The sequence below is a fragment of the Camelus ferus genome, chromosome 7, assembly GCF_009834535.1.
Source record: "Camelus ferus isolate YT-003-E chromosome 7, BCGSAC_Cfer_1.0, whole genome shotgun sequence".
NCBI lineage: Eukaryota > Metazoa > Chordata > Mammalia > Artiodactyla > Camelidae > Camelus > Camelus ferus.
The window spans coordinates 44090147-44109009 of record NC_045702.1 but is presented as its reverse complement, the minus strand read 5'-3'; the positions used below and the strand labels follow the sequence as shown (position 1 = coordinate 44109009).

Here is an 18863-nt window from a genome sequence, read left to right as displayed (position 1 = left end):
TCCCTGTGTTGTACAATATATTTTTGTAGCTTATTTTTTTTATTGTTGCATAATGATTTGTACCTCTTAATCCTCTACCCCATATTGTTTCCCCCTTCCCTCTCTCCACTGGTAACCACAAATTTGTTCTCTGTATCCATGAATCTGCTTCTTTTTTGTTATAGTCACTAGTTTGTTGTATTTTTTAGATTCCATATATAAGTGACATCATACAGTATTTGTCTTTCTCTGTCTGACTTATTGCACTTAGCATAATGTCATCCAAGTCCATCCGTGTTGTTGCAAATGGCAAGAGTTCATTCTTTTTTATGGCCGAGTAGTCCATTTTGGAGAGTTTGGTTCTCTCACTCTGATGTAAGTGAAACCTGGGCCCTGGTTGTCTTGTTCATTGCCCCATCTCTGACGAATGCAGCAGTCCTGGTCTTTCGTAGGTTAATGAATTAGCCAGGGCTGCCCATCTACACCGGGATAAGAAGAGCCTGAGCTTGTTTGTTGGAGAAGGAGGAGGGACTAGTGAAAAGAAAGAAGTTGCAGTTCTTCAAGGGGTGGGATAATGGATGGACTGAAGTCTTGGAGAAGGTAGGGGAGAAAAGATCATGAAAACAGGAGTTTGTTGCTTTTCTTTGAGACCAAGGGAAGTGGGTGAATATGTGGGTAGATTTCAAGGGGTCAGAGGACCAAGATGAAGAGTGTAAACCTGATGGTCTTTCTGTTCCATGAAGTGGGAAATGCAGTTCTCAGATGACAGAGGAGGAGTAGACCGGGAGGAGGGAGGAAGCTGGAGGCGAGAGGTGAATGCCTGAAGCTGCCTGGATGAGTGGAAGGACTCTTGAACCCTGGAGGGCCCCACTTAGGCTGGAACTCACAACCTGGTGATGGAGCCTGTCATGGAAACGACCAGATTTTTCCTCAGTAGTGGTCAGGACAAGAGAGAAAGTGGAGGAGACAGGCTCTGCAGATCGGTGTCTGGGGACTGACAGAGCAGCTGTGTGTCAATGAACAGGAGAGTAAAGGTGCTGGCAGGGAGAGTATATGAATGGCGGAAGGAAGTGCAGCCCAGAGGGAGACTAAGAAGGGCAGGATCAAAAGTTCTGGAGGCTTTTCCTTCAAGTAAAGAGCAATGAGGTGAGAATGAGGAAGTGAGAACAGGAAGGTGGTCAGAGGGGACTTTTAGTTTTCCATTTCAGAGAATAGTTCCTGGTTCGGATGTGGCCACATGGTAAACACGTTGTTGGTAAACAAAGGGTCAGGTCACAGGAAGAAAGGAGACAGACTAAGGCGAGACCAGGGACTGTTGGGTCCTCCCGGTGAGTGAGGTCCTCCTCGGGGGGATCAGGAAAAGTGGGGAGGAGCAGGCTGGAGGAGGAGGACAGGAACCTGGAGGGAAGGGAGTCATGCCAGCAAGTGAGGAGAGGGGCGTCGGTCACATTCCTGGGTCCTGGGTACTGTCTGGTGGGTTATTGTCTGGAGATAACAGTGGCCAGGGGAATTTGATTTCACCTGGTGCTGAGAAATGGGCGTGCTGAGGAAATGAGCACTTGGATGTGGGAGGGTTTCCAGGGAAGGTGAGGGTGGAGAAGCCAGAGCCTTAGCTAAGATAACAGCTGCTGAGATGGGCAGATATGGGGCATTAGCTGTCTCCAGGCTGAGAGTTCCTGGGGCACAGTGGACATTTACAAGAGGAGATGGCAGAGGAGGGATGGGGTCAGAGACAGGTAGTGATGAGAGAACCCAGGGGAGGGTGATGCCTGGGGAGATTTCAGCTTGGCAGACGTTGTGGTTTGCAGTTTGAGGGACATGAGAGATCTTGAGTGAAATGGGTGGGTCTCAGGGTTTCAGATAGTACTTCCTTTTTTTTTTTTTTTTAAACAGCTTTATTGTATTATCTACACACTGTACAATTTCCCAAGTAAAGTGTGCAAGTCAGTGGGTTTTAGTATATTCACAAATCTGTGCAACTACTACCACAGTCAATTTTAGGATATTTTGATTACCTCATTTCATTGTCCTTTAGCTGTCACCTCTGTTCCCTCAGCCTCCACCCCTCCACCCTCTGCACCCAAGCACCAAGCATCCTGGAATCTATTTTCTGTCTCTATAGAATTCCCTATTCTGGACTTTCATGTGAATGGAGTCATTTACTATGTGAATTTTTGTGACTGGCTTCTTTCACTTTAACATGATGTTTTCAAGGTTCATCACCGGTGTGGCATGTGTCTACTCCATTCTTTTTTATTGTTGAATAATATTCCATTGTATAGCTATACCACCGTTTGTTTATCTGTTCATCCACTACTGGACATTTGGTTTGTTTCCATCTTTTGACTATTATGAATAATGCTGATGATATTTATATACTAATTTCTCTGGGGACATATGTTTCATTTCTCTTGGGTATATACTTAAAATTTAAATTGCTGGGTCAAATGGTAACTATGTCTAATTGTTTGAGAAACTGCCAGACTATTTTCCAAAGTGGCTGCACCATTTTATATTTCCACCAGCAATATATGAAGGTTCCAATTTCTCCACATTCTTGCCAAGATTTGTTATTATCTGACTTTTTGATTCTAGCCAGCCTAGTGGGAGTGAAGTGTTATCTCATTGTGGTTTTGATTTGCTTTTCCCTGATGACTGACGAACATCTTTTCATGTGCTTATTGTCCATTTGTGCATCTTCCTTGTCTATTCAGGATCCTTTGCTCATTTTTGAATTGAGTTACTAGTCTTTTTTTATTATCATTTTTCCAGCTTTATTGAGGTTCATTTGACAAATTTGTAAGATCTTTAAAGTATACAATGTGATGATGTGATATATGTATACATTGTGAAAAGATGTTTCTCCCGTCAAGTTAATTAGCCCATCAATCTTCTCACTTATTTACCTTCTTCTTTTTTTTTTTTTTTTTTTTTTTTTTGGTGAGCACGTTTAAGTCTACTCTGTTAGAAACTTCAATTACACAATACAACGTTATCAACTGTAGTTACCATATTATACATTAAATTCTTAAGTCTTTATTACTGAGTCGTAAGGGTTCTTTATGTAGTCTGGTTACCAATCTCTTATCAGATAAATGATTTGCAAATATTTTCACCCATTCTATGCATTGTCTTTTCCCTTTCTTGATAATGTCCTTTGAAGGACAAAAGTTTTTAATTTTTGTGAAGTATAATTTCTATTTTTTCTTTTGTTGGTTATATTTTTGGTATTATATCTAAGAATCCTTTGCTAAATCCAGGGCCATGATTTATCTGTTTTCTTCTAAGATTCATAGTGTTTGCTATTAACGTTTAGGTCTTTGATCTATTTTGAATTAATTTTTATATATGGTATAAGGTAGGGGTTCAACTTCACTCTTTTACATCTGACTGTCCACTTGTTAAAAAGACTGTTCTTTCCCCATTGAATGGTTTTGGCATCCTTGGTGAAATCAGTTAACCACAAAGGTATGGTTTTCTTTCTGGACTCTCTATTCTATTGATCTGTTTGTTTCTCCTTGTGCCAATTCCATACTGTCTTGAGTACTACTGCTTTGTAGTATTTTTGAAATCAGGAAGTGAGAGTCCTCCTATTTTGTTCTTCTTTTTCAGGGTTGTTTTGGCTGTTTTTGACCTCTTGCAATTAGATATGAATTTTAGAATAAGCTTGTCAGTTTGCACAAAGGATTCATCTGGGATTCTGGTAGAGACTGCATTGAATCTGTAGATCAGTTTGGGGAGAATTGTCATCTTAACAATGTTAAGTCTTCCAGTGCATAAACATGAGATGTTTTTCTGTTTACTTAGATCTTCTTTAGTTTCTTTCAGCAGTGTTCTGTAGTTTTCAGAGTGTATGTTTTACGCTTCCTTTGGTAAATTCAATCCCAGTTATTGTGTTCTTTTGATGCTATACTTCAGGTAGTATTTTGATGGGAAGTCATGGTAGTAGTTCTGAAAAGTCCTCTTACCAGGTGAAGGGGTAGAGTGAGTGGAGAGTTGAAAAAATGTCTCTAACTGTTGGCAGGAAGGAAGAGCAGGGAATTTTCTGCTGTTCTTCAGGAAGTGTGTTCTTAGGTCTCTCATAATCCTGTGGCAGGGCACTGAGGGACACATGAGCCTGCAAAGAACTCTGTAAACCCCAGAACCAATGGTTTTGTGTAATGGTGGAGGTGCGGGAGGGAGGTGAGTAGCTGAAGATTTATCGTTCTGGGTTGATAAGAATGCAATCTCGTTGGACTAATTTACACTGACATTTAAATTACTAATTCCTCTCCCCCAACTTTTGAAATTTATCTGCTTTTCTTAAAGGGGAAAATGAGAATCCCAGATGAATCACAAATTAGGAGACACTTAGTAGCATAAAAAAGGAAGGAGACTTTTCAGGAAGTGTAAAAAGTGTTTTTGGATTTGATCTGGGAGGTTAGGGTTGTTTTGAGGAGAGAGGATGTCACAGCCCAAGTTAGGAAGTACTGCATTACCTGCCCGTCTGCTGTAGTGGGCAGCTCCTGTCTCCTACATCTGCTATTTATGGCTTCTTTCCTTCAATTCTGTTTATTCTCCTCATGCTTTGTCATGTTCTGGGTGGCTCTCCTTAGCGTGTATACGTAGGAAGGTGGAGGTCGGGTCCAACACACACATGCCTGCGTCCAGAGCATCTGTAAGTCCAAGGTAGCACTTTTTGTAGATGCCACCAAAGTAGTCATGAGGGTAAAATTCTCTATATAGTTTTTCTTGTTTCTAGATTTGAAACCCTAAATTTGGCCTAGCATCATATTCATGACCACAGATGGAACCTGTGTAGAGATTAGCCAGTTAACGGTTTTTATCTTATGTGTTGTGAACCAGCATTTTTTAGACTGCTTACCCTCTTTAATATATTTATGTGTGTGTGTGACAAATGCTGGAAAAATTTAATGGTGATTTTATTTGTCTTTCCAACTTTAACTGAATTTCAGATTTCTGCTCGTTTTTCCATTTTGGTTTGCGTTTTTAAAGTTCTGAGATCAGACTGAGGAAGAACTGCTTGGGCCTAGTTTACAGATGGTTCTGCACACCTGGCCGGCCCCCCTCGGAAGTGCATGGCTGCCCCACTTCAGTCCAGTGCTCATGTTTTCTTTTGCTTTTTTGTTGAGTTCTTTTGATCACACAAATTGGCATCTCCTCAAGCTACCTCAAGTAAAGGGGTGCTTATCATAAGGATGCTGTGCATGGGAACCCAGGAGACACTGGGCACTTAAACCACTGGGGAAGTAAGAGCTCTGTGCGCTGGCTCCAGGCTGCCCTGCGGACATCAGCAGCTGAAGCCGGCTTCTAAAATTCAGCCTTTCTGGTGGCCAGTTTCTTTACTATCTCAAGAGATCTTTTTTCTACATCATGGCTTTTGTCTAAGTTCTGATCCCTTAAAACTCCAGTTAAGATGTCATTATGTCTCCATTTCCTCATCATCGTTTCCTAGCTTCAAGACCCGGAGAAGCCAAGTCTCGGTGTTTCCTAGTCCACCTGCTGGGAGGGAGCCAGTGCCCAGCCCTCCTTGCTTTCCATTCCAAGCTGTGCCTCAGTCGCCTGACTGAGCTGTGGACGGGCTTGCCTCCAGTCTGATGCCTGTCACTGATGCTGTCTCTTGTATCTGGGGAGGATCCTCTCAGGTGATAGAAAACAGGGCTACCTGTTGAGTTGCCCCTCCACCAAGACTCTGGCAGAGAGCCTCCCCAAGAGATTTGGGAGGGCCATGCCGCCGCCCCTCACCCCCGCCCCCACTCCTTACCACAGAAAGGACATAGATAGCATGGAGAGAAGATCTGGGGAAAACTGGCACTAAATTCTACTTTGAATTTTAAATAATTTCGCTGATGGCATATCCTTATATAGATGAAGGTAAGAAGTCAGTGATTTTTTTATTTAAATAGAAAAATTTCTGAACATCATAGGAGGAAATGAAATAAACATAGAAAGTGAAATTAGCTGTTTTTGTTTTGGGGAAGGGGAAATAATAAAAGTAATTGAGTAATTAAGTTTTACTTTCTTTTTAAAAATATATGGTTTTCTGTAACCTATAATGAAAAAGACTATGTATGACTGAATTGCTGTGCTGTACACCAGCAGCTAACACAACATTATGAATCAACTATATTTCAATTAAACAAAAGAAAAAAATGGTTTTCTGACTTTAACAAACTTTTGGAAAAATGCAAAAAGGAAGGAAACAAAACCAACTAGAATCCCACCACTCAGAAGTGACCACTGTTGACTTGTCATATGTAGGCTCCAGGTCTTAAATAAATAAGTAGGAAATAAAAATATACTTAAAATATCACTTAATACTTCTGGAACAGTCCCGATTATTTAATATTCTTCTGTAATGTAGTTTGGAATGTCTACAAGGTGATCTGTTATGCAGTCCTACCATAATTCAGTTATTCTAATCTACTACTTATGGACATTTAGGTTTCTATTTTCTTTGATTTTTTTTTATGAAAAATATTCATTGTGAATATTCACATAAAATTTTTTTGCACATCTGACAGGTTTTTTTAGGTTGAGTTTCCAGACATGGAATAGTTGAGTCAAAGAACATAAGCAATTTAAAAATGCTTTTGAAATATATGGCCGAATTGTCTTTCAGAAATATTGAAATAGCTCACATTCCTACCAGCAGCATTCAGTCCCATTTCCCATGATTCTTGCCAGCAACAGCTGTCATTAAAGAAACATTCTAATTCCATAGACAGAAATGTGTTATTTCATTTTGATTTGTACTTGTTTATAGCAAGGTTAAACATTTGAAATTATTGGCTTTTTTTTCAAAAAATTAAAAAATTTTAAGAAATTTTAAAATATAAAATTTACCATCTTGCCTGTTTCAAGTGTACAGTTAGGTAGCATTAAGTATATTCACGTGGTTGTGTGACATTGTAGATCTTTGGATCGTTTTCATTTTGCAAAACTGAAACTCCATACCCATTAAACAAGAACTCTCCATTTCCCCTTCTTTCCAGCCCCTGGCAACCACCTTTCTACTTTCTGTTTCTATGAATTTGACTACTTTAAAACCTTATAAAATAAGTGGAATCATAAAGTACTTGTCTTTTTGTGACTGGATTATTTCACTTAGCATAATGTCTCAAGGTTCATCCGTGTTGTAGAGTGTGTCAGAATTTCCTTCCTTTTTAAGGCTGAATAATATTCCATTATATGTGTAGACGCACCACGTTTGGCTTATCCCTTCATTGGTTGATGGACATTTGGACAAATAAAAGTAAATTTGCGGATGGATTAAGTTTTACTGGAACACAGTTGTGTTCATTTGACTGTTTATCATCTGTGGGGACTTCCTTACTACAAGTTGCAGACTTGAATAGTTGCAGCAGAGTCTGACCTGCAAAGCCTCAAATAGTTACCATTTGGCCCTTCATAGGAAAAAATGGCTGACCTCTGCTCTAGAGAATTCTATGTTTCACAGTCATTTTCTATTTTATAGAATATTTAGTCCAAGGTGGATAGTGGAGGCAGGTTTCTCCCGAAGTTTCTGATTCTGGCAAGTCATGCTCTCAAGGCAATGATGCAGTTATGAAGACACATGTTGGGCTTCTTAGACAAGTCTCTGTAGCTGCCATGTTCCCCAGGGCGGGGTTGGGGGGCCCCATGTAGATCTGTTATCCGTGTGTGCCCAGCTCTAACTTGAACAAGGTTTCAGAAATCATCCCTGTTGTTTGGGCTGGTTGTGAGATTTAATAATTCTTCTTTTTATTGAAGTATAGTTGATGTACAGTATTGTATAAGTTACAGGTGTACAATATAGTGATTCACAATTTTGAAAGGTTATACTCATTTATAGTTATTATAAAACATTGGCTACATTCCCAGTGTTGTACAGTGTATCTTTGTAGAGATTATTAATTTTTGAGAGGAAGGGAGATGGGAGGGAGGATGGATAGCAGTGGGTGAGCACATATGTGCACTGTGGCTCCCAGTGGTGGTGAGGAGAGAATATGCTCCGAGGTCAGCCTTGCTGATGGTCACTTGGAGGCAGATTTCCACACTCGTTTGTGTAAGCCTTTCAGTGAGGCAAGAATTCTCCATGTCCGTTATTATGACAGACACATGAGCTAGCCTGGGGAATTTGGAGATCTAAACAAGTCTAAAATTTTACAAGCCCCCAGAAGGGTATAGTTGTCAGGGGGGTAATTTCTGATTAGCGGCTTTGGTTTGCTAAATTATAGGCAACTGACCTTTTATCTCAAACCATACTATGTGCTATCATTTAATTTCCTTCTCCCCGTCAGAAAATGCCATAGTAAGGTCCAGTACCAGGTGACAGTTTCTCTTGTCTCATGAAAGTAGTGCCTCTTTGTTCATTTGAATCTGCTATTATATTTTACATGCAATAAAAATCTTCCATAATTTATGTTTGGGTCACCGTTTCTTCTGTTGAATAACAAAAATTCAACCAAGTAGATTTTAAAGATCTAATCCGCATTATTGAACGATCATGAATTGGGCAGCAGCCCCTCTAACAGGTAGAGGGGAGCTCCAAAGGGCTGCAGAAAGGGAGAAGGTTTCAAAGGCAAAACAAGAAAGTCACAGCAAAAAAAAAAAAAAAAAAAAAATTTCTGGCCTAGGTAACATACCTGTGGGGGACAGATGGGGTCATATGATAGATTGCCGTATCTTCCTTTGAGGGGTGGATAGAATGACCTCACTGGTGCTGACTAGAAAATTCCACACTGACTGGCTGGGACTACATTCCTGGGGAAGGTTGTAACTATAATTAGGTTAGGGATTAAGTCTTGGTTTTAGCACAGGTGTCTCCATTTGGGGTCTATCATTTCTTTTTTTAAAACTTCTGATAGAATTGTGTTAATTTTTAAACAATTGTAACTTCCAAAAGTGTAAAATAAATTTGTGTTCACTGGAAAAATTCAAACAGTATGGAAGTGGATGGAGTGAACAATGAACGCTTTCCCCTCTTCAAATTCACCCCCATCCAGCTCTCGAGTTTTAAATTATTAAAGGTTGACCCTGTGTTCTCTGTGATGTTTTGGAACTGTTTAAAGTTTGCAGCTCCCTACTTTGACAATTTGACTTGGTCTCTAGCATCTCAGGGTGACCAACACCTTGTGAGAATTGCAGAGTCCTTCTGCCTGGTGGGAGGGAAGTGAAAGCCCTTTGGGGAGAATTAAGACCCAAAGTTTGTCAGCCAGTCCTGGAGGCACCTTCAGTTAGTGGGAAGACCAGTGTTGAGAAGCAGACCGGTCGGCTTAAGTTAAAACTGGACCTGAGCTCTCTTCTTCGCTGTGTGACCTTGGGCCACTTAATCTCCCTGACCTTCTGTCTTCTTACCTGTAAAGTGACGAGGAAACACAACTGTGCTCTGCTGGAGAAGTTCAGTCAGTTGGGGGAGACAGAGAATGTACAAATGTGATGATGCAGGTGAGGCTAGTGCCAGCAGGTAATTTGCATAACACGTTGTGTGATGGTGGCAAAAAGCTGGGACAGGAGGAGGGAAGTGATTTCTGAGCAGGATCGTGGAAGAGGAGTGGGAGTTAGTAGGGGGGTCTGGAAAGGGTGGAGGCAGGGGGGTCGAGGACCCACCTGATCAGTGTGTCGGCTGTGTGTAGGGAACACGGCCAGATCCCGAGACGGGTGCAACCCATGGCCTAGCTTGTAGCCAATACAGGAATCCCTTCAGTACCCTGAACTCTTCCAGCCCACACCCCTTCGCACATGCCTGTCCCTCTGCTTAGAATGCCGTTGTCCTGTTGCCTTCCTGGCTGACTCTCACCACCTCAGGCCTCAGCTCAAATGCCACTTTCTCAGTAAAGCCTTCCCAGCTGACATCGCCCCCCCTCCTTCTTTAGTCTCTCCATTCTTCTAAGAGGCTGTCCTTTCCTTTCCTTTCCACATTATAATTGTGAAGTTATAATATTATGTATTACATATAATAATGAAGTCATCTCATAAGCTCCGAGTCTGTTCTACCCTCCATTGTAAGTCCCAGTCCTAGTCCGGCACATGGCACATAAATAGTGAATGAATGAATGAATGAATGAATGAATTCCCCCTGCCAATTACCACCCCAACCTATCTTTCTGATCTAATCCCCACAGAGCTTCTCTGAATTAGGTAGTGTTTTGTGGCTGCCGTAAGAAATGACCACAAACTTGATGGCTTAGAACAACAGAAATTTACTCTCTCACGATTCCTAAAGCCAGAAATTTGAAGTCAAGGTGTTGGCAGGACTGGACTCCCTCTGGAGGCTCTAGGACAGAATCCTGCCTGGCCTCTCCCAGCTTCTGGTGACTCCAGGTGTCCTTGGCTTGTGATTGCATCCTTGCAGCCTTTGCCTCTGTCTTCACATGGCCTCCTCTGTGTGTGGTTGATCTCTTCTGTCTCTTATAAGGACACTTATCACTGGATTTAGGGCCCACCCACCGGCGAAGACCCCTTTTTCAGATAAGACCGCATTCACAGGTTCCAGAGGTTAGGATACAGACATGGCTTTTTGGTGGCCTCCCACCCTCCCTGAACCCTTGCCCTCAGCTGCACTGGCCTCGTCACCATCTCTTGACTGCCCATCATGCTTTGTCTGCATCCTCTGTGTAGGCCATCCTCACACCTCTTCCTCTTCTTTCCGTGGACACTGAAATTCCCCTGCAGGTGAAAGGAACTTCCTTCCCCTTGGAAGCCCCACCTGCTGCTCATGGTTCCCTCTCCTCCTGCGGGACTGCTTTCCTCTGTCTGCTCTGCTCTTGGTTAGCTCCTCCCCGGTGCCACATGGGACTGGAGGCTGGAGCTGGGGTTCTTGCTTCCTAGTACTCCTTACAGGTGGCAGAGACGTCAGTAGAGACTGAGGAAATACTTGTGGATGATAATAAGTATCTGGAAAATGGGTCAGATTATATTATCAAAAAACAGGCAAATCGTGACTATGCAGCCAAAGCCTCATTTCCATAGGAAGACACATTTGCATGCATGTAGTCAGGGGGGTTAAATTTTTTCTTTTTTTTTTTTTTTTTGGCGGGGAGTAAGTGTTAACTCCAACAAGCTTTGGTAATAAATGGGGTTTAAGGAACAATAGACAATCTGAGGGACATGGAGGGCCTGGAATCAACTGTACTGACTTGAGGGTCAGAATCAAGGTCCTGACCTTCATCCCTCTCGAGGCCACACCATCTATTATCTAGACTCTGGAGCAGTTTAAATGTCACAGCGGGGACCTGTTCCTTGAAAGTGTCAGCTCCTGGTAGAAGAGCCGTTCTCAGTGGTGGGCCTCTGGGCACCTTTTCCATTCCTTCCATCTCACTGCCAGCCAGCAGCCCCTGAGGCCCTCATGGCCCCTCCGCTCCCCCATGTCTCCAGCCTCATCTGATTTCCCCAAGGCTCCAATTCTAGCCTGACTCTGCCTGGCCTTCAGTTTGAGGGCCTGTCATCACCCAGCTGCCTTGGCTTTGCCATGTCCCAAACTCCCAATCCCCAGGTGGGCCGATGTTCACCTTAGTCTGGTCAACAGGGGCCGGGTCGGGGAGGAGTGGAGGTACACTCTCTCGAGACGGTGGGAGGGCAGGCTCTCAGAGGGGATTTGGGTGGGAAGCCGGAGAGGCGTATCTGCTCCTGTATGGAGGTTCCAAGTCACCGAGTGATGTGTCTTATTTTTCAGGTTGATCGTGTTCTCTGTTGAAGATGTTTCCGGAACAGCAGAAAGAGGTATGGCATCAGAAGTCCAAAAATAAATAATCCATGCCCTTTGACTCGCTGCAGGTCAGTCTTCATTCTCTAACATGAATTTGTAGAGGAGTCAGAGATGGGGACTAATGGAAGAACAAAGCCGCGGCCCTCCAGCACCCGCTGGCCCCAGCCCCGGCATCAGTGCCTCCCTGGTCCTTGTTCCTTGCTTCCAATGACTGAGCTGTCTCTCTGCTCACTCCCACCCACTGCTTGTGAAAGTATCTTTTTCCATGAGTCAGAATTCTCCCAGGCTCTGCCCCCCACCCCCCCTTTGCCCTGAACAGGCTCCCTCTGGCTGCTGACTTGGTTTTCTGCTCTCTTGACTCATCCCCCACCAATGGTACCACCCAGTGATGCTGGCTGCCAGGCTGTCTGCTGCTTGTTTCAGCTTTGCCCTGCTCGTGTCCTCTTGGATCTCTGGGCTGGGTAATTCAAGGAAGGCTGCCCCTTCTCGAACCCAGCCTGGCCTCCCTGGCTTCCTGCCCCAGCTTCCTGAGGTGCCTTCTGACTGGGAGGATGGTGGCCTGACCACCACACCAGCCTTGCGCTGAAGCAGCCTCCTCAGAAGTACCCGTTTGTCTACCCTGCTTACTGTGCCACACACGTCATTACTCGGGGAGCTGAACGAAGCTCAACAGTGGCATGTGGGCCTTTGTGGGGAGTGTGCGTGCGTACACACACACACACACAGACGGTCATACATGCACACACCCGTCATGCATGCAGACACACATAGTGACAGACGCAGTCACACGGCCACATGGGCCTTTGTTCACCTTGCCCAAGTGTAAAGCACTAACCAATCCATTCAGAGAATCCTTCCAGAAACTTCTTTGCTACAACTCTCACCATTTCTTTTAGCCCCGTTTGGGTTCAAGCTGTCCTTATAGTCCAGCCTGCTTCCACTCTTTAATTCCAGGCTGGGCTCCCCCATTTTCAAAGGCAGTATTTCTGTTTGTTTGTTCTTTAACTTCTAAAAATTGAGTGTAACACATGTGCAGTAAAATGCATAAAAGGCCCTAATCTTATGTGTACAGCTCAGAAGATTTTCACTTATGAATACGCCTGTGTAAACAACACTCGGCTCAAGGTGTGGATGTTCCCTGCACCCCAGAATGTACCTTGTGCCCCTGTCAGGTCAGCCCCCCGCCTGTCCCCCACAGAGGGAGCCCCACACAATACCAAGGTCAGGGGTGCTGCTTCCCGTCCCTGTACTAAGCCTCGCTGGCCTCAAGCTGCTTTCTTCAGGAATCACCTCCTCTGAGAAGCTGGCCAGACTGCAGGTCCCTGCACGGCTTCCCTCGCTTCTGACACCAGTTTCAAGTTTGGGGGTTCCCCAGACCGTCCTCAGTTTTGATTATTCACAGGAAGGACTCACAGAACTCACTGAGAACAATTATACTCACGGGTATGGTTTATTACAGGGAAATTATACGAATTAGAATCAGCCAGAGGAAGAGACTCAGAGGACAGAATTGGGGAGGGGTCCAAATGCGGAGCTACTGGTTACCCTCTCCTTATGAAGTCAATGCCCACAGTGTCCGGTGTCCAGTTTTATTGGGGCTCATACTGCCTGCAGGGCTGATCTTTAGTCTCCACTCCTTCTGGCTCAGGCTAATACCTTTAGTCTCCAGTGTGGCCCTAAGCTTCCACCATATTCACATTGTGAGACTATTCGGTGGCCAAAGCCCAGGCAAACAGAGGTACTCCCACCAGGCAGGACACTCCAGGGGCTGAGAGATCGCCTCCCAGTGGCCGAGGGCAGAGACCAGCTCTCCTTTTGGGTAAGTTCAGTCCTTCACTACACACCTGTGTCGGCCTGAGCCCTGGGCAGGCAGTACCAAGGGAGCAGGGTCGCACAAATTACATACAACTATTCCAAAGGCACATTTTAAAAATTGTTCTCTTGGGAGTGAAAAGCTACCAGTGAAAGCAACAAAGATTTTTTTCCAATTAGAAGAAGGTTTTTTTTTTGGCTTGGCTGGTTTAATCACTTGATTTTTATTTTCAGTTCATTTCAGTTAATAAAAACTAGACACAAATTTTAACCGACTACATAAAGAAAGCATTTTATTACAGTGAACTGTAGTCAATAGCTTGTAATAACCTATAATGAAACAGAATATGGAAGGAATATATATGTATAACTGAATCACTATGTTGTACACCAGAAACTAACACCACACTGTAAATCAATAATACTTCAATAAAAAAGGCATTTTATTGACCTTGCAAAAGTCCTTTATTATAAATAATTACATACTAATATTATAACATTAAGGAATTTTAAACTGGAAAGTCCCTCAACTGAAAAGAAAAAGAAGTCCATAATGCTCAGAAATTCACTTTGGCCTCTGTCAGCAAGAAATAAGGATAGCAAGGTGAGATTCTGGTTGTGCTGTAATGTACTACTGTTCATCACATGTCAGTTCAAACTCACATATCAGTATCGGCCAGAATGATTTCCTGGCTTCTAACACATTGCTGTCAGAACAAAGTCCAAGGTCCTAAATGTGCTTTCTACAGCATTGTATGATCTGACCTGCTTCTTTCCCCAGGCTCACCTTCTGCCCCTTCCTCCACCCTGAGCCCTGCTCATTCCTTATTTCGGAGACTTGAATGCCCTGTGCGCTCCGGGCGCCTGGGCTCTCACAGATGTTTTTCCCACTGCCTGGAATAATCTCTCTCCCGCAGCCCTCGCACCCTGTTGACTGGCTAACTCCTCCTTATCTTTCAGCCCTCAGCTTAGAAGTGAACACAAGGCTTTTCTAAAGCCTCAATTATCAAGGTATTTTTATCTCACCACCTACCCCAACAGCACCCTGTAGTCACTGCCAGTTAGAAGGGGAGGAGGTTTTGATCGAGACTTTAAATATCTTAGCGGCTGGCGGTTGTTTAGTGGCAAATAATTCAGGTCCCACCTAACTGCGTATGTAAGGGTTGAATGCAGTATCACTGATGGTCCTAGAATCTAGACCAAGGCGGAGTAGTGTGTGCGTGTAAGCACTTTGCACTTGGTGCCCCCAGGAGACATTCCTAATTAACCACGAGATTGGCACATGAATTGAGACCTAGTTACTACCATCCTTGTTCAAGACGCAAACGGCTCAAGACTGACATCTTGTTTCCACCTAACTGGTAGTGCCAGCCTAGAAGTTTGTTAAATTATTAATTTTTTGAAAAAGATTTGGAGGAGGGGGTGTTGGGGAATCAATTGCAATCTCTCTTGTTAAAATAGCTTCATTGCTGCAATAAATCTAGAGAGAGGAGAACAGGCTGGGAGAGGCTCCCTTGTTAGTTAAACATGTTCCATTTGTGCATTGGTTTGAATTCCCAGGAGAGCAGTATCCGAGCTGATGGATCTTCTCCATAAAAAGGCCTTGGCATTGGGCCATTGTAAAATTAAAATGAATTCAGAGTCATTCATGCATGCAACTTTAATTTACAATTAAAATATTATGGTTACATATTTTAATAAGAATAATTAGATGGACCCAACTGAATCAACTCTTCTGTTTAATGAGACAGAACCCCCAATCCTAATGGAAAGTCAGGTGGCTGTGACAGGAGACACGGTTCAGGACAGTGTCTTTTGTTGGAGTCAGGCATTTTTGTTCTTTTTCTATTTGAATGTCCAGAATGAACACTGATTTTTCTATATTACTAAGGACCTTTGGGTGCAGCCATGTTGAGCTCATCTTATGTGATATGTGAATAAGCAGTTTCATGCAGTCTGACCTTCTAGCCCCTCCAAGGCACTGGGTTTGTTCCTCTGCCCAGGGCTCACTTGGTATGAGTGGGGTGGTCCTACATGGGTGATGTGACTGGAAGGGTGGGCTGAAACCTCGTGTGTGTGTGTGTGTGTCTGTGTGTCTGTCTTGTCTGTCTGTCTCCCCAGCTCTCCTGGATCATGATGGCTGAATTCTACCTTTAAAAATTCATATCTCTTGGGTATGAGTTTTTTCTCTTTCAAAATGTACGTACTTCATATTGGATATAATGGCAATGGACCGGTTATTGACATCCTAGTGACTGTAAATTCATCAGCTCCATGGCAGGGGATACCCTGAGTGGAGCAGACCCAGTGGGTCCGGGAAGGTTCCAGGCACTGTGAGGTCCCTCCTGCGCAGGGCCCTGCAGGGAGGAATAGAAGGATGTGTTGGCTCTAAGCTTAACATTTACGTGTTGGAGATACGCTTATGCTGACTGATGGTAACGTTTTGGGCTTGCTCTTGGAAAGCATGGTTTCGATTCTGATTTTCTGATTGGAAACCAACTGAACTGGAACCATTGAATGTCATTAAAGAACATCCCAGAAGCCAGGCCTCCACCTGGTGTCCTGTGGTGCTGGGGACTTTGAAGGGAAGTGACAAGACCAGACCAGACAGATTTCCACTCCCCAAAACTCAATTCATTGTTGTTCCTTCCTCCTTCCCTCCCTGCCTATGTATGATGTCATAATAGGGAAAACTGGGTATGGGAAATTCTCTACTATCTTTGAACAATTTTTCTGTATATCTAAAACTGTTCTAAAATAAACAAATAACACTGAATTATATATGCTCACATATAAAGATTTCTAAAAGATTGTGCGATGAATAAACCAATGTATGAAACAGTATTTATAGTACGCTTTCATTTACCTTAAAAATTATATATATACACACACATACATACATATATTTGCTAATTATGTACATAACATTAAAAATATATAAAAGTCCTGGATAGGTGGACAAGAAACTGGGAGTCCAGGAGGGTCCAGTAGGAGGAAGACTTCATTTTCATGGTGTACTCGTCTGTATTTGAAATTCTCTCTCTCTTTCTTTAACCACATACATGTTTTATTTTTATAATAATGAAAAAATTCTTGTTTTCTAAAGGTAAATAAGTGTTAGGATACCATTACATTAATGGTGTCAGTACACAATGAACTCACGGGTAACGCGTTTAGGTCCATGTTTGTGACTTACTTTCACTTTCAAGTGCCACACGTGTCTCTTTTCGTAAAGCAGTCCCCTGGAGATGGCCTCCCCCTCTTCTTCCCTTCCTCCTTTCCTTCTTTTCTTTTACTTTTTCTAGTTTTAACTTTCCATTATACATTTTAAAGTTACACAAAGTAGAGAGAATGATGTGATGAACTCTTCTATTCCTAAGGGTTCACAGTTAACACATTATTAATTCACCACCAAGCCATCTCCCCACCTCCACCCATTTCCTCCTGCTACCAAACAGTGAGTAATTTGAAACAAATTTTAGACCTGGCATAATTTCATCTGTAGATATTTCAGTATGCACTTCTAGCAAATGACCCTTCTTAGAAGCAAACCACATGATCACACCTTAAATAATTAACATTAATTCCTCATACCATCAAATATTCAGCCAGTGTTCAAGTTTCCCTGGTTATGTTGAAAAAAGTATATACTTGGTTGTTCTAAGCATGATCCAAATAAAAACTATGCATTGTATTTGGTTAATATATTGCTTAAAGTCTCTTATTCTGCCCTTTTTCCCCTTGTGCAATTTATTTGTTGAAGAAACTGCATCTTTTGACCCATGGAGGTTTTTGCATCCTGGATTTTGCTGATCGTGTCCTCTAGGTGTAGTTTAACACGGGCTGGCAATTATTTCTTGTTGTGAAAGAGCTTTTTCCACTGCAGTTTTCCTAATGTATTATGAGATACAAAAGGGTAACTCTCCTTAATTCTGGGCAGTCCTTGTGTAAAGAAATTTACAACATCATGAACTATTATAAGTTATGTAAAAGGCAGGTCTAGTTGATGCTCATCCACAGTTATTTATCCTGAAGTAATAAGAGCTCTCTTAAAAATCATGATTCAAAACTGCCAGAGCAAGGCATTTAAACACACTCTGAGCTATAAAGCAGCAAGTGACATCCCCTGTAGTATGTCTTTTAGGTTACTTGTCATAACTATTATCAGGAAATAAAGGAAGGTTACTTGATACATTCCTTCTGCCTTTCAAGCTTGTTATTTATAAAGAATGTAGCATGTGTAAAATGGGCTCAGTTTTAGTTTTAAGATAGTTACGTGGGAGTCCTGTGTGGAAGCCTGGTGAATGAGGCATTGGTTAAATCCTGTTGTCATTACTTGTGCAGAACAGTGCCTAGCACCGAGTCAGGACTCAGTGCATTTTAATTGAATGAATTAAACTCCAGTTCAAATACATAAGCATGTAAAACTGTATATACTTTGGAATAGGAAAAAAAAAAAAGTCCTGAGAAAGTAAGCACGAAATGAAACCAGTTTTCATTTTTGTGATAGGAAATTCTCATCCAGGCTATGAAAAACTAACAGCTCGAGAATCTGCTTTATTAGCTTTTGTCTCTACTCCTCTTTTTGTAATCTGAGTAAATATTTTAATGGCACAGAGTTATTTATTGTGCTGTAAGGATTAAAGCTAGATTACAGTGGAAGCTTTTAAAAATACACCTATCAAGATGGCTAAAATAAAAAATAGTAAGAATACCGCTAGAAACTGGGGTAGTTAAGGGGGAACATCTCATTGTGATGCGAATTTGCATTTCCCTAACGGCCAGTGATGTTGAACATCTTTTCCTGTGCTTGTCTGCCATCTGTATGTCCTCCTTGGTGAAATGTGTCTTCATGTGTTTTGCCTATTTGCTAATTGGTGGTTTTGTTCTTTTCTTTAACTGTTGAGTTTTGAGAGTTCTTTATATATTCTAGCTGCAAGTCCTTTGAGGGATGAGTGATTTGCAGATATTTTCTTCTGCCTGTAATTTGTCGTTTCAGCTTCTTCACAGGATCTTTTGCCCAGCATACGTTTCTCGTTTTAGTGAGGCCTCATTTATCTCTTTCCTTATATGCATTGTCTTTTTGATGTCAAGTCTAAGAACTCTTTGTCTAATCATAGGTTGAAAGTTTTCTTTTTTTTTTTCTTAAAGTTTTGTGGTTTTATATTTCCATCTAAATCTATGGTCCATTTTGAGTTAATTTTTGGATAAAGGGCAAGGTTCAGGTCAAGGTTCATCTTTTGGCCTGTGGATGTCCAGTGCTCCAGAATCACTTGTTGGAAAGGCTGTCCCTCCTCTATTGAATTGTTTTTACACCCTTGTCAAAAATTGGTTGGATAGAAGGAGGGGATAGCTCAGTGGTAGAATACCTGCCTAGCATGCA

The 18863-nt window shown here is 42.5% G+C and overlaps 1 protein-coding gene across 2 annotated transcripts in view; it reads left to right on the top strand.

Moving 5' to 3' along the window:
- SNX10 (sorting nexin 10) overlaps positions 1 to 18863 on the top strand; it is a 63109-nt gene that overhangs the window by 24304 nt on the left and 19942 nt on the right. The window contains exons 1-2 of one of the 2 annotated variants that reach the window (XM_006175688.3): positions 1207 to 1307; positions 11636 to 11682. In XM_006175688.3, coding sequence (XP_006175750.1) covers positions 11659 to 11682 — 24 coding nt within the window. In that variant the 5' untranslated portion in view covers positions 1207 to 1307; positions 11636 to 11658. Of the gene's footprint in view, positions 1 to 1206; positions 1308 to 11635; positions 11683 to 18863 lie in introns of those variants that run through there. The other variant, XM_032483828.1, reaches the window with a different exon arrangement.